Source organism: Elephas maximus, chromosome 3 (genome assembly GCF_024166365.1).
Source record: "Elephas maximus indicus isolate mEleMax1 chromosome 3, mEleMax1 primary haplotype, whole genome shotgun sequence".
NCBI classification, from domain to species: Eukaryota; Metazoa; Chordata; class Mammalia; order Proboscidea; family Elephantidae; genus Elephas; species Elephas maximus.
In genome coordinates, this window is record NC_064821.1 from 149,629,784 (window position 1) to 149,642,649 (window position 12,866).

A 12,866-nucleotide genomic window follows, 5' to 3' on the forward strand; every position below is an offset into this window, starting at 1 on the left:
TTACTAGGTATGTGAGCCCAGAAGTCCATTCACTTTTCTTGTATGGATTCAGCTCAGGTGTCCAGGTAGTCAGTCACCAAGTGTGTGGTCCAGGCTTTCACCTATAGTCTAGATGAGCAGGGGTGATTGGTGTAGGCACAGGTATCTGGGTGCAGTAGGGGGTCACGTGCTAAGCAAGGCAGGGGGCTGACAACCACCCCTGAGCATCTGTGAGGAAAGGATGTCCCTGTTCCCTAGAGCATATAGGTGGGTGTGTTTTGCCACCAGACTGTGGGCACCCATGGGATAGATTTAGATTGAAGATGTGTGGAGTAAGCCAGTGGGTTGTAGTAGTGGTGGTATATTAATCATCTAAAGAATATGCATATTTTTAAAAATTCAGTCTGAAAGATGATTATACAATTCTTTGAATATGTGAAAAACCACTGAACAGTATACTTTAAATGGGTCAATTTTGTCTGTGAAATATATCTCAATAAAACTATTTTAGAAATTCAGTCTTACTGTGTCTTTTAGCTGTCATGTTTGTTCTGTGTTTTGTGATTCTGTTTGGATTAATAGCTATCACCTTACTAGCTCTTTATGTTCCATCTGTTTTTATTTCTTTTTTTTCCTCTTCTTCCTTCACTAGGGTTTATTGGCCATTTATTATGATTACATTTTATCTTCTTGACTGACTCATTTATTTATACCTCTTTAAATTTTTTTTATTAAAAAAATAAGAATTTTGTTTTCCCCTTTGTTATTCCATTTCATCGCTCTCTTTTACTTTACTATATGTAGATCCACTTTTCAGTCTGGTGTCATATTTCTTTTGCTTGAAGATCTTTCTTTAACATTTTTTGTAGCACTCATCTGTTGGCAAGAGATTCTCTTAATTTTTGTTTGAGAAGGTAATTCCCCAGTTTTAAAGATACAGATATTTTTGTTTCAAATTGAATTCTGAATTGAAAATTTTTTTTGTTTCAGCCCTAAATCACTCCATTGTCGACTTGTCAGAAACCATGCAAGCCTGTATCTATTGTAATTCTTATTTTTGTTCCTCTGCATATATAATATGTCTTTTTTTCCTCTGTCTTCAAGATATTCTCTGTCTCCTGTCTTGAACAGTTTGAGTATGATATGCCTAGGTGTGCTTTTCATTTATTTTTTTTCTCTGAGCTTCTTGTATCTGTGTATTTCTTTATTTCTGGAAAATTCTAAATGATTATTTCTTCAAACATCTCTTTTGCCCCATATTCTGTTTGCCTTCTGGGATTCTAGTCAGACACAGATTGATTTGATGTTGTACCACAATTCGTGGATGTGTTTGTTTTTTTTCCTCGTATTGATTTTTTTCATTATGTTTTTAGTTTAGATAATTTCTGTTGACATATCTTTAAGTTCATTGATTTTTACCACAGTTTTCTCAAGTCAGTTGATGAGCCCATTTTTCACGTTATTGTTCATTGTTTTTTACTTCTAGCATTTCTGTTTGATTCTCTTTTAGTTTTCATTTCTCTGCTGATATTAGCTATCTGATCTTGCATGTTTTTCATCTTTCTCTTAGAGACTTTAGCGTATGTCTTAATTATCTAGTACTGCTATAACAGAAATACCACAAATGGGTGGCTTTAACAAACAAATTTATTTTCTCACAGCTTAGAAGGCTAGAAGTCTGAATTCAGGGTGCTGGCTCTAGAGGAAGGCTTTCTCTGTCAGCTCTGGAGGAAGGACCTTGTCTCTTTTGGCTTCTGCTTCTAGGCAATCTTCATTTGGCTTGACATTTGTCTTTCCCCATCTCTGCTTCTTCCCTTGTTTAATCTTTTTTATACCTTAAAAGAGAATTGACTTCAGACACACCCTATCCTAATCCTGTCCTGTTAACATAACAAAGACAATCCATTTTCAAATGGGATTATAACCATAGGCATAGAGGTTAGGATTTACAAAGCATATTTCAGGGGGAACACAATACAATCTATAACATTCCACCCTTTGGCCCCCGCTGCCAAAATTCATATCTTTGCCACATGCAAAACACATTCACCCCATCACGTCATGCCAGAAGTCTTAAATCAACTCGTAAGTCCAAAATCTCATCTTCTGAATCATAATCATCTAAATTAAATATAAGTGAGACTTTAAGTGTATTCCATTCTGTGGCAAAAATTCCTCTTCATGTGTGAACCTGTGAAATCTAGACTACGAGTTAGCTGTTTCCAAAGTACAGTGGTGGAACAGGCACAAGGCAGATATTTCCACTACAAATGGGAGAAATCAGAAGGAAAGAAGGGATAACAGGCACAAGGCAAGTTCAAAACCCAGTAGAACAATTTACATTAGCTCTGAAGGCTTAAAAATGATCCCCTGTTCTTTAGGACCATCTGGGCAATGGCCCTGCCCTCCAGACTCTGGGTGTTGGCCACACCCTCTGGATTCTGGGTGGAGGCCCTTAGCCCTGGGCTTCAGCTGTACCTTCCAGGACCACTGGTACAGCAGCCTTGCCCCCGCAGTTTTGGGGAGCTCCATTTTCCCAGTCATCTGAGTGGTAACCTCATCCCTTTGGCCCTGGCAGACCCCATTCTTCTGCCCCTTGGCCATGGCAGCCCCACTGCCTCAGGTTTGGGTACTGGTCCCATGCGCATGGCACTTGTGAAAGGCAGCCCCACACTGTGGAACTGAGTTGATGAAGATTGGACCCTTTTAAATGCAGGAAGTGGTGATGCTAGCCTTTGAAAGTGATAAAGCCCTGCTTCCCATTGGAGGACAATAGATGTATTTCCTTTGGCCTGTTTCCTGCCTATAGAATTCTAAGAGGCAGATAGCATTCTTCTCTTTCGTTTTTTCTAAGTCCCCTTCAGTCTAAGCTGTGGTAATTGTTTAGATCCATCCGTCACAGGCTTAATCTCTTTTAACAAAAGATTATGTAGCCACATCCTTGGTCAAAACTCCAGGACATGTGTCCTTCGTTTGTACAATAGGGTTTCCCAAATCTTTTAAGTTTTATTTTCATTTTGCATAGTTAATTTTTAAGTCCATCTCTTTCCTCTTGCACTTTATTATAAGCAGCAAAGAGAAACCACGTGACTCCTTTAATATCTTGCTTAGAAATCTCCTCAGCTAAATATCCAAATTCATCACTTACAAGTTCTGTCTTCCACCAAACATTTGAACATAATTCAGACAAGTTCTTTGCCACTGCATAAAAAGCTTCACCCTTCCTCCATTGTCCAATCACTTGTTCATCATTTTCTTTTAAAGCTTCACCAGAAGCACATTTAACATCCACATTTCTAGCAACATTCTTTGCTGGTGCTGTATGCATTCTCTAAGATGATAGAGATTTTCCCTATAGCTCTCCTCACTTCCTTCTGACCTCTCACCAGAATTTCCTTTGATGTTCATAATTCTACCATCAGTCTCTTTAAGGCAATCTAGGATTTTACTATAGGGTCGCTATGAGTCGATTCCAACTCATAGTGACCCTATAGGACAGAGTGGTATTGCCCCATACAGTTTCGAAGGGGCGCCCGATGGTTTCGAACCACCAGCCTTTTGGTTAGCTGCCATAGTTCTTAACCACTACACCATCAGGGTCTCCAAACGATTCCCATCGAGTTGATTCTGACTCATAGTTTTTTTGAATTTTACTATTAGACACTTTAAAACTTTTCCAGCATCTATCCATTACCCAATTCCAAAACCACTTCTCCATTTTAGGTATTTGGTAGAAGAGCATTCCCACTTCTTGGTACCAAATTCTGTCTTAGTTATCTAGTACTGCTATAACAGAAATTATTTTCTCTAATGGATCACGACTACCACAGCCTCCACCAGACTGAGCCTAGAACAACTAGATGGTGCTCAGCTACCATCACTGACTGCTGTGACAGGGATCATAACAGAGGGCCCCAGACAGATTAGGAGAAAAATGTAGAAGAAAATTCAAATTCACAAAAGAAAGACCAGACTTACTGGTCTGACTGAGACTGGAGAAACCCCAAAAGTATGGCCCCCAGACACCTTTTTGACTCTGTACTAAAGCCAATCGTGAAGTTTACCCTTCAGTCAAAGATTAGACATTTCCATAAAAGAAACAATAATGCTTATGAGGAATGTGCTTCATAGTTCAATCATGTATATAAGACTAAATGGGCACAGCAGCCCAAAAGCAAAGACGAGAAGGCAGGAAGAGATAGGAAAACTGTGCTAATAGAAAGGGTAAACCTGGGGGGACAAAAGGGAGAGCATTGACACATCGTGAGGTTCATAACCAGTGTCACAAAACAATATGGGCGTTAATTGTTTAATGAGAAACTAATTGTTCTGTAAACTTTCACCTAAAGGACAATTTAAAAAAAAATTACTCTCTCACAGTTCAGGAGGCTGAAAGTCTGAATTTAGCATGCTGGCTTTAGAGAAACACTTTCTGTCTCTGTTGGCTCTGGAGAAGGTCCTTACCTCTTAGCTTCTGCTCCTGGCAGTCTTCATATGGCTTGGCGTCCCTCTTTCCCCGTCTCTGCTTCTTACTTGCTTATTTAATCATTCAATCTCTTTTATTGACTTAAAACATACCCTGTACCAATCCTGTCTCATTAACATAACACAGGTAAATCCAAAACCCATCGCCAGCAAGTCAATTCCGACTCGTAGCAACCCTAGAGGACAGAGTAGAACTGCCCTATAGAGTTTCCAAGGAGCGCTTGGTGGATTCAAACGGCTGACCTTTTGGTTAGCAGCCGCAGCACTTAACCACTACGCCACCAGGGTTTCCTAACAAAGATAACCCATTCCCAAATGGGATTATAACCACAGGCATAATCGACTGCTGTCTGGTCTATTCCAACTCATAGTGACCCTATATAGGACAGAGTAGAACTGCACCATAGGGACTATAAGGAGCGACTGATGGATTTGAATTGCCAACCTCTTGGTTAGCAGCTGAGTTCTTACCTACTGTGCTACCAGGGCTCCACCACAGGCATAGAGTTTAGGATTTAAAACACATATTTTTGAGTGACACAGTTCAGTCCATAATAGCATATTAATCATAAGAAGGTTATTCTAAATTCTCTGTCAATTAATTTCAGCATCTGTGTCATATCTGAGGCTGGTTCTGTTGATGGTTTTGTCTCTTGGTAGTGTTTCGTTTTGTTTTCTTACCTGTTGCTGTGCTTTGTAACTTTTTGTTGAGAGCTGGATATCTTGTGTAGGACAGTGGAGATTACAGTAAAAGTTTTTATGCCTGGAAATGGGTATACCTTCCTTCTGTGAGGCCTTTAATGTTAGGGTTTGTGTTACTATTGTCTGGAGTTGGGCTGGGTTTGAGGTTTGTTGTTTCTGTGGTTACTCTCAGTGTACCACAGGCATCAAACTCCTCTAACAATACTTTATTTGAAGAGTGGGTACTGGTTTGCCAGAGGAGTTTTTCTCACTGTCTTTAGGTCTTCACTTTGCACCGTGCCTGAGAGAGGGTCTGCCTCCAGCAAGTACTCCACCATTTCTTTTTATCGAGAGTTGGAGTGACAGGAATAGTCCCTGTTCTGATAAAGCCTCAGTCTTAAGCTAACATTTTGTTTCTTAATCTGGCATGCTTGGCCTTCTTTGTTCTGCTTCATCCCCAGCTGTAGTTCTAGACCCAGAACGTATTGGTTCCCCTTCCCCTATATGCAGTGGCTTTCGCTAGTGCCCAGAGGGTAGCAGTGTTTGTTGTCCCACTTCCTGCAGATTAAGGGTTTTGTTCCCTAGAGGAGACAGACGAGATCGAGTGACCTGCCTATAGTGGCTGCTCTTTCCCTCCCTCAGGCCTGCATCATGAGGGTTGTTTTCTCAGGACTCTAACCAATCTTTTTGGTATTCACCTTTAGGGCTCCATAAAGAAAGAGTGTTCAAGAGTTTATGAGCTTCCCTGTATCTTTTGTCCCCTAGGACCCCACACTCTCTTGCCAGCCCACACTTGGCCTCCACTAATTTGATATTTAATCATTTTTAACAGTATCTGGCTGCGTTGCCATAGGTGAACAAGTGTTCACATCCCATCCCATCCCATCTCTCTTAGGACACTCCTGGGCTAGTTGGTTGCCCTGTGACCTCAGCTCTCTGGGTTTAACAAAAATCATGAACTTAGAGTTTATTTGGCTTTTTTTTTTTTTTTTTTTAATTGAAAGGATAGGAGCGATGCTCTTTCTAGCTCTCTATATCCCCAATCAGGTTCTGATTATGTGGAATTATTTTATTGTGTACTTTCTATTTCTTCTGTTTTTCCTCTTTTCTTGCTTTTTATTGGATTGTTTTGGTTTTTCTCTTTCACTCTACTCCTTTGACTTTTATAATTCCATGTTTTCCTATTAGTGTTTATTACCTGAGAAAAAATTAAATGCTTATCAGGCCGAATGAAGTCTGAAGTTAGTTATTATCTCCATTTGCCTTCCAAACAGTACAAGGACCTTAGAAGAACGTCCTGTGTTTTTCTTCCATCTTACAAGTTACTATTATACATCTTTTTTATACCCCCAGATTAGTAGGCATTATTATTATTGTAAGGTCCCTGGTGGCACAAATGGTTTGCTTTTAACTACTAACCTAAAGGTTGGCAGTTCAAACCCACCCAGTGGCCCTGAGGAAGAAAGACCTGGCAATCTGCTTCCATAAAGATTACAGCCATGAAAACCTTATGGAACAGTTTTCCTCTGTAGCACATTGGGTCATCATGAGTTGGAAATGACTCAGCAATACTCATTTAGATTTTTGATAAATTATCATTGTTTTATGGAGTCAGTGTTCATTGTGATTTGTCCACCTGTTTTCCAAGTTTTTGTTCTTTATTCTTTTATTTGACAGTTTCTTTCCAGTTTGAATCCTGAGTTGTAGATACTCTCACTTATGTATCTTAAAATAAACTTCCTTTTCTTTTACTCTAGAAAGATACTTTAGCTGAAGATGATGCTACCCTATGGTGATGTTTATTTTTTTGAGCACTACAAAGTTTTGCTGTTGAGATGTCTTCAGGACACTTAACTTTCTTTTGTAAATAATCTGTCTTTCCTGCTATTTACCTTTTTCTTTTCTTTAGTATTCTAAGCTTCGTACAGTATATCTCGAGGATTAATTTGTATTTATCTTGTTTGAGACTAGGTGTGCTTAAGTGTGGATTCATACTTTTTTTTTTTTTTTTAGTTGTGAAGAATTCTCAACCATTATCATCTTTTAGACTAGCTCACCTTTTTTCCTTCAATTCTGCACCCACTATTAGGTATAGTTTGGACCTTCTTATTCTCTTTTCTGTGTCTCTTGACCTCTTCTGGGGCACTAATTCTTTTTAAATGCATCTAATCCCCTATTGTGGTAAAATATATATAACAAGAAATTGCCGTTTTAATCATTTTTAAATGTACACTCCAGTGACATTAATTACATTTCTCCATACTGTGCAACATCACCATTATCTATTTCCAAAAGTTTTTCATTACCCCAAAGAGAAACCCAGTACTCCTTAAGCAATAACTCCCCATTGCTCCCTACCACCCGACCTTGCTAACTGCTCATAAACCTTTGTCTCAGTGCATTTTCCTATGCTCGGTATTTCGTATAAGTAAGATCATACAATATTTGTCCTTTTGTGTCTGACTTATTGCACTTAGCATATTGTTTTCAAGGCTCCATTATGTTGTAGAGTATATCAGGACTTCATTTTTGTTTATGGCTGAGGAACATTCCATTATATGTATAAACCACATTTTATTTATCCATTCATCTAAACACCTGGGTTTTTTCACCTTTGGCTATTGTGAATAATACTGCAGTGGACGCTGGTGTGCACGTATCTGATGGATCCCTTGCTTTCAAGCCTCTTGGGTATATATCTAGGCATGGAATTGCTGTGTCATACGGTAATTCAATGTTTAATATTTTGAAGAACCGGCAGACTGTTTCCACAGCAGCTGCACCATTTTACCTTTCCACCCGCAGTGCACAAGAGTTCTAGGTTTTCCACACCCTGACTACCGCTTGTTATTTTCTGATCCTAGTGAGTGTAAAATAGTATTCATTGTGGTTTTGGTTTTCACTTCCATGATGACTAATGACTTTGGGCATGTTTTCATGTACTTATTGACCATTTGTATATCTTCTTTGAAGAAATGTCTATTCGGGTCCTTTTTCCATTTTTTTAATTGGGGTTTTTTTTTGTTGTTCCTCTTAGTGAATTTTTAATATCAGTTGCTGTATTGTTAAATTCTTTGCATTTTATTTGGCTCTTTTCAAATTTGCTGATTCTTTTTTTGACAGAGACTTGTTCTCTGCTTGTGTTTTTGCTTCCTCCTTTTGTCTTTCATAATCTTAAACATACCTATTTTATAGTCCTTATATGCTTATTTTATTATCTTAAAAATCTGTTTTTACTGTTTTGTCTATTGATTCTCACTCACGGTCAGTTCTTGGGGTTTGCTTATATGTGAGTGTTCTGTAATTTTCAGGCATGGACTTGTGTTCAGGGTTGCAGGGAGTTTATATGTGGAAATGCTGTGCAGCCTGTGTTGAAAATATGTCCCTCTGGAGTGTAATGGTTTGTTTAATGGTAGGAGGTAAGCTAGTAAAAATAGATTGCGGAGCATTTTGAGTATCATACTAACAAGTTCACTCTTAATTGTGTAGACAGACAGCATTCATTTCAATGAAAGAAAGAATATCTAGTAATATGGGAAGCCCACAAAGTAGAATAATATAATTAGTAGATAATCATAAAAAGAAAGAAGTATTTCTTCTGTGAGTCAGGAATATAAGTAAAAGTAAAAATGAAGAAACTCAGAAGTGGTAGAAAGTTTTAGAGCTTAAAAGTACTAAGCGGTCCAAATTTTTGTCATTAAAACTGGATATAGGGTCATTTTCACAGAGTGAAGAGGATAGGTATAATAATAGTAACAACTGAGGTTTTTTAAAGTACCTGTTTTATTTCTGGCATTGTTTGGCATTCTTTCATAAACTTTTCCCCTATGATCCCCACAACTCAGCCTTGAAAATCCAATAGTAATATCAACACTTTTAGCAGTGAAATGTACTTCAGTGAGTTTAAATAACTAGGCCAAGGTTGAAGGAGGAGCCAGATTTTACCTGGTTTTGGTTACGAAAGTCGCTACTGTTAGACCCTCGCTAGAATAATTTGGGGTTGAGGGAATTCACACTGGGTCTAGCCTGAATAGAAAAACTTTATTTATTTATTTATTTTTTATTATTGTACTTTAGATGAAGGTTTACAGAGCAAACTATAGTTTTTCATTAAACAATACGCATATTGTTTTGTGACTTTGGTTGCCAACCCCATGACATGTCAACACTTTCTCCTTCTCAACCTTGGGCTCCCCATTACCAACTTTCCTGTCCCCTCCTGCCTTCTAGTCCTTGCCCCTGGGCTGATGTGCCCATTTAGTCTCATTTTGTTTTATGGGCCTGTCCAATCTTTGGCTGAAGGGTGAACTTCAGGAGTGACTTCATTACAGAGCTATAAGGGTGTCCAGGAACCTTACTTTTGGGGTTTCTTCAGCCTCTTTCAGGCTAGTAAGCCTGGTCTTTGTGTGTGTGTGTGTGTGTGTGTGTGTTTGAGTGAGAATTTTGTTCTACATTTTTCTCTAGCTCTGCCCAGGACCCTCTTTTGTGATCCCCATTAGAGCAGTCAGTGGTGGTAGCTAGGCACCACCTAGTTGTGCTAGACTCAGTCTGGTGGAGGCTGTGGTATTTGTACTCCATTAGTCCTTTGAACAAATCTTTGCCTTGTAACTTTGGTTTTCTTCATTCTCCCTTGCTCCAGATGGGGTGAGACCAACGGAGTATCTTAGATGGCTGCTCTCAAGCTTTTCAGACCCCAGACACCACTCACCAAAGTAGAATGTACAACATTTTCTTTATAAACTATGTTATGCAAAATGAACTAGGTGTTCCCCCAAGATCATGGTCCCCACAGCCCTCAACCCAGTAATTTGGTCCCTCAGAGTTTGGATGTGTCAGTGGAGCTCCCATGACCTTGCCTTGGACAAGTTGTGCTGGCTTCCCCAGTTTTGTGTACTGTCTTACCCTTCGCCAAACTTGCCGCTTATCTATTGTCTATCTATGTTTTTCCCTTCTACCCCTCCCCTCCCTCATAATCATCAAAGATTGTTTTTTCTGTGTGTAAACCTTTTCATGAGTTTTTATAGTAGTGATCTCATACAATATTTGTCCATTTGTGATTGACTTATTTCACTCACCGTAATGCCCTCCAAATTCATCCATGTTGTGAGATGCTTCGCAGATTCATCATTGTTCTTTAGCGTTGCATAGTATTCCATTGTGTGTATGTACCATAATTTGTTTATCCATTCATCTGTTGATGGGCACCTAAGTTGTTTCTATCCTTTTGCTATTGTGAACAATGCTGCAGTGAACATGGGTGTGCATATGTCTATTCGTGTGACGGTTCTTATTTCTCTAGGATATATTCCTAGGAGTGGGATTGCTGGATCATGTGGTATTTCTATATCTAGCTTTTAAAGGAAGAACCGTATTGTTTTCCAAAATGGTTGTACCATTTTGCATTCCTACCAGCAGTGCATAAGAGTTCCAATCTCCCTGCAGCCTCTCTAACATTTGTTATTTTCGGTTTTTTTGATTCATGACAGTAATGTTGGGGTGAGATGATATCTCATTGTGGCTTCAATTTGCATTTCTCTGATGGCTAGTGATGGGGAGCATTTTCTCATGTATTTGTTAGCTGCTTGAATGTCTTCTTTTGTAAAGTGTCTGTTCATGTTTTTTGCTCATTTTTTATTTGATTGTCTTCTTGTTGTAGAGGTGTTGGATTTTCCTGTAGATTTTAGAGATTAGACCTTTGTCAGACTAGTCATAACCAGAAGTTTTTTGAATGGGAAAACTTTTAACAGGAAAACTACCTCATGTTAGTCAATTCAAGGCCTATAGATTTTTAGTATGTTCTATAATTATAATAAGCACCCAACATTTTTTTTGTTTTGACTGGGTTTTACCCAACATTTATTGAGTTCTTACTACCTAGTAGGGCCTGTTAGTTGTATTATCTCATTTAATGCTAAAGACAACCAAGTAAGAAGCAGACAGTATTTTTATGTATGTTTTTCAAATGAGGAAACAGAGACTCAGAGATATTAGTTTGTTCAATCATGAAATACAAAGCCCAAATTCAAAACCAGTCTGTGCTTCATAACAAGAGATTATGCTAGACGTTGAGGGAATATAGAAGCGCGTGACACATTTCGTGGTGTCAAAGAGTTTACAGTTCAGTAAATGGTGATGGTATCTTTCAGTCAGTTTCTGCTTCCCTTTGTGAAATGAAAAGAGGAGTTAACTTAATCAATAAATACCTTTAAGTTGTGTGTATGCATCACTGTAGTTTGTAGACATTTATTATATAAATGGTAAATTGAGCTAAATTGAAAAGTTTATAATATGAACCTTATGTATTTCTTTGGATCTTTAATTTTTAAAGCAGTTTTGTTTTTTATTATTTAACTGTTGAAAAAAATTGACCTATGACTAGTGTTTTTTATAATGTTGAGGTATAAAGTGCCTAAATAAAAATTTGTAAATATATTCAGGCCTTTTATGTAGTCTGAGAGTTTATATTTTTAATTATTAGAACCAGATTAACAGTAACCATCTTCGAAGAGCAGAACAAGAGGTGATCAATCTGCAGGAGAAGGTGCAGTATCTTTCTACACAGAACAAAGGACTACTTACTCAGTTAAGTGAAGCAAAGCGCAAACAAGCAGAGATTGAGTGCAAGGTAAATATGTCAACTAGCTAGTTTATGTTTTTGTCAATATAATGATGTCTTTTGTTGGTTTGTTTTATATACTCATCATGATTAAAGTATTGTAAAAACAAAACAAAACAAAAAAGCTGTTCTGTCTTCTCACTTTTCCTGAATTTGGTTTGGTGGTTGCATTTGGACCATCTTGCTCATCTTGCTCTGGGGGTGGATTTCAGGCAGGAAACCTCATTTCAGCTACCTACTTGGTTAACATAACACCTGCATTGGCATTTATAAGTATCTCTTTATAATTTTTCTTTGACCTTTTTAAACCAAAGCTTTTAATGTCTCATCAGCCAAAAAGACAGGTAATTTAGAGGGCTTAGGTCTTTGATTGATACCTTATCAGTGGGCATCAATATTGGTATATGCTTTTGGATAGAGTACAGAGCAGAAGAAATGTGTGTGGATCAGTGGGATGGGAAAATTGCGTATATTTCCCATAATTCTTTTAATCAGTTCTTCTGTTTCTTTTTTTATGAAGTGTTCGGATTCACAAAGTATCAGTTGTATAGGAGTGCAAATACACTTTTTCCTGAAATATATTTATAGCAAAGCAGTGGTGAGAGAGGAGGAGTTTGTGGAGTAGAGAGGAAAAGTGCATGTGCATGAAATAACTGAAGAAATGGCTGTGGTTTGACCATTAGAATGAATTACTGAGGACAAGTCATGGGATTTTAAAAATAAACTAGATATCCATCTTTCCACAGTGAGATAGGAGGAATGATGCCCTTTTAAAGATTCCAGCGTTATTATTCTGTGACGAGAAATAAGACTTTCAATGGCACATATAAAGCTGTAATTCCATCAACTTGTGCTGGTGTCATTAAAAACCAAGAGTGAAGCTTGAGTGGTGTATCAGTGTCACTGAAATCCAGAGGTGAAATTACATCCTAATAAATATGCATGGCTGTTACCATTTACACTGACAGAAATCTGTAGGTGGTACTGATATTTGTACTAATTTAAGAGTGGTCCCTCTTGAAAGATATGACTAGCCTAGTTTGAAAATCAGATGATGTGAAATGAGGTTGTATCAGTTTGATTTGCCATACCAAAATTTCATTGA

General features: G+C 38.1%; 1 protein-coding gene across 8 annotated transcripts in view; it reads left to right on the forward strand.

The window, feature by feature from the left end:
• EVI5 (ecotropic viral integration site 5) overlaps positions 1 to 12,866 on the forward strand; it is a 261,524-nt gene that overhangs the window by 175,818 nt on the left and 72,840 nt on the right. For all 8 annotated transcript variants that reach the window (XM_049879778.1, XM_049879780.1, XM_049879782.1 and 5 more), the window contains one exon: positions 11,624 to 11,770. In XM_049879778.1, coding sequence (XP_049735735.1) covers positions 11,624 to 11,770 — 147 coding nt within the window. The remainder of the gene's footprint in view (positions 1 to 11,623; positions 11,771 to 12,866) is intronic.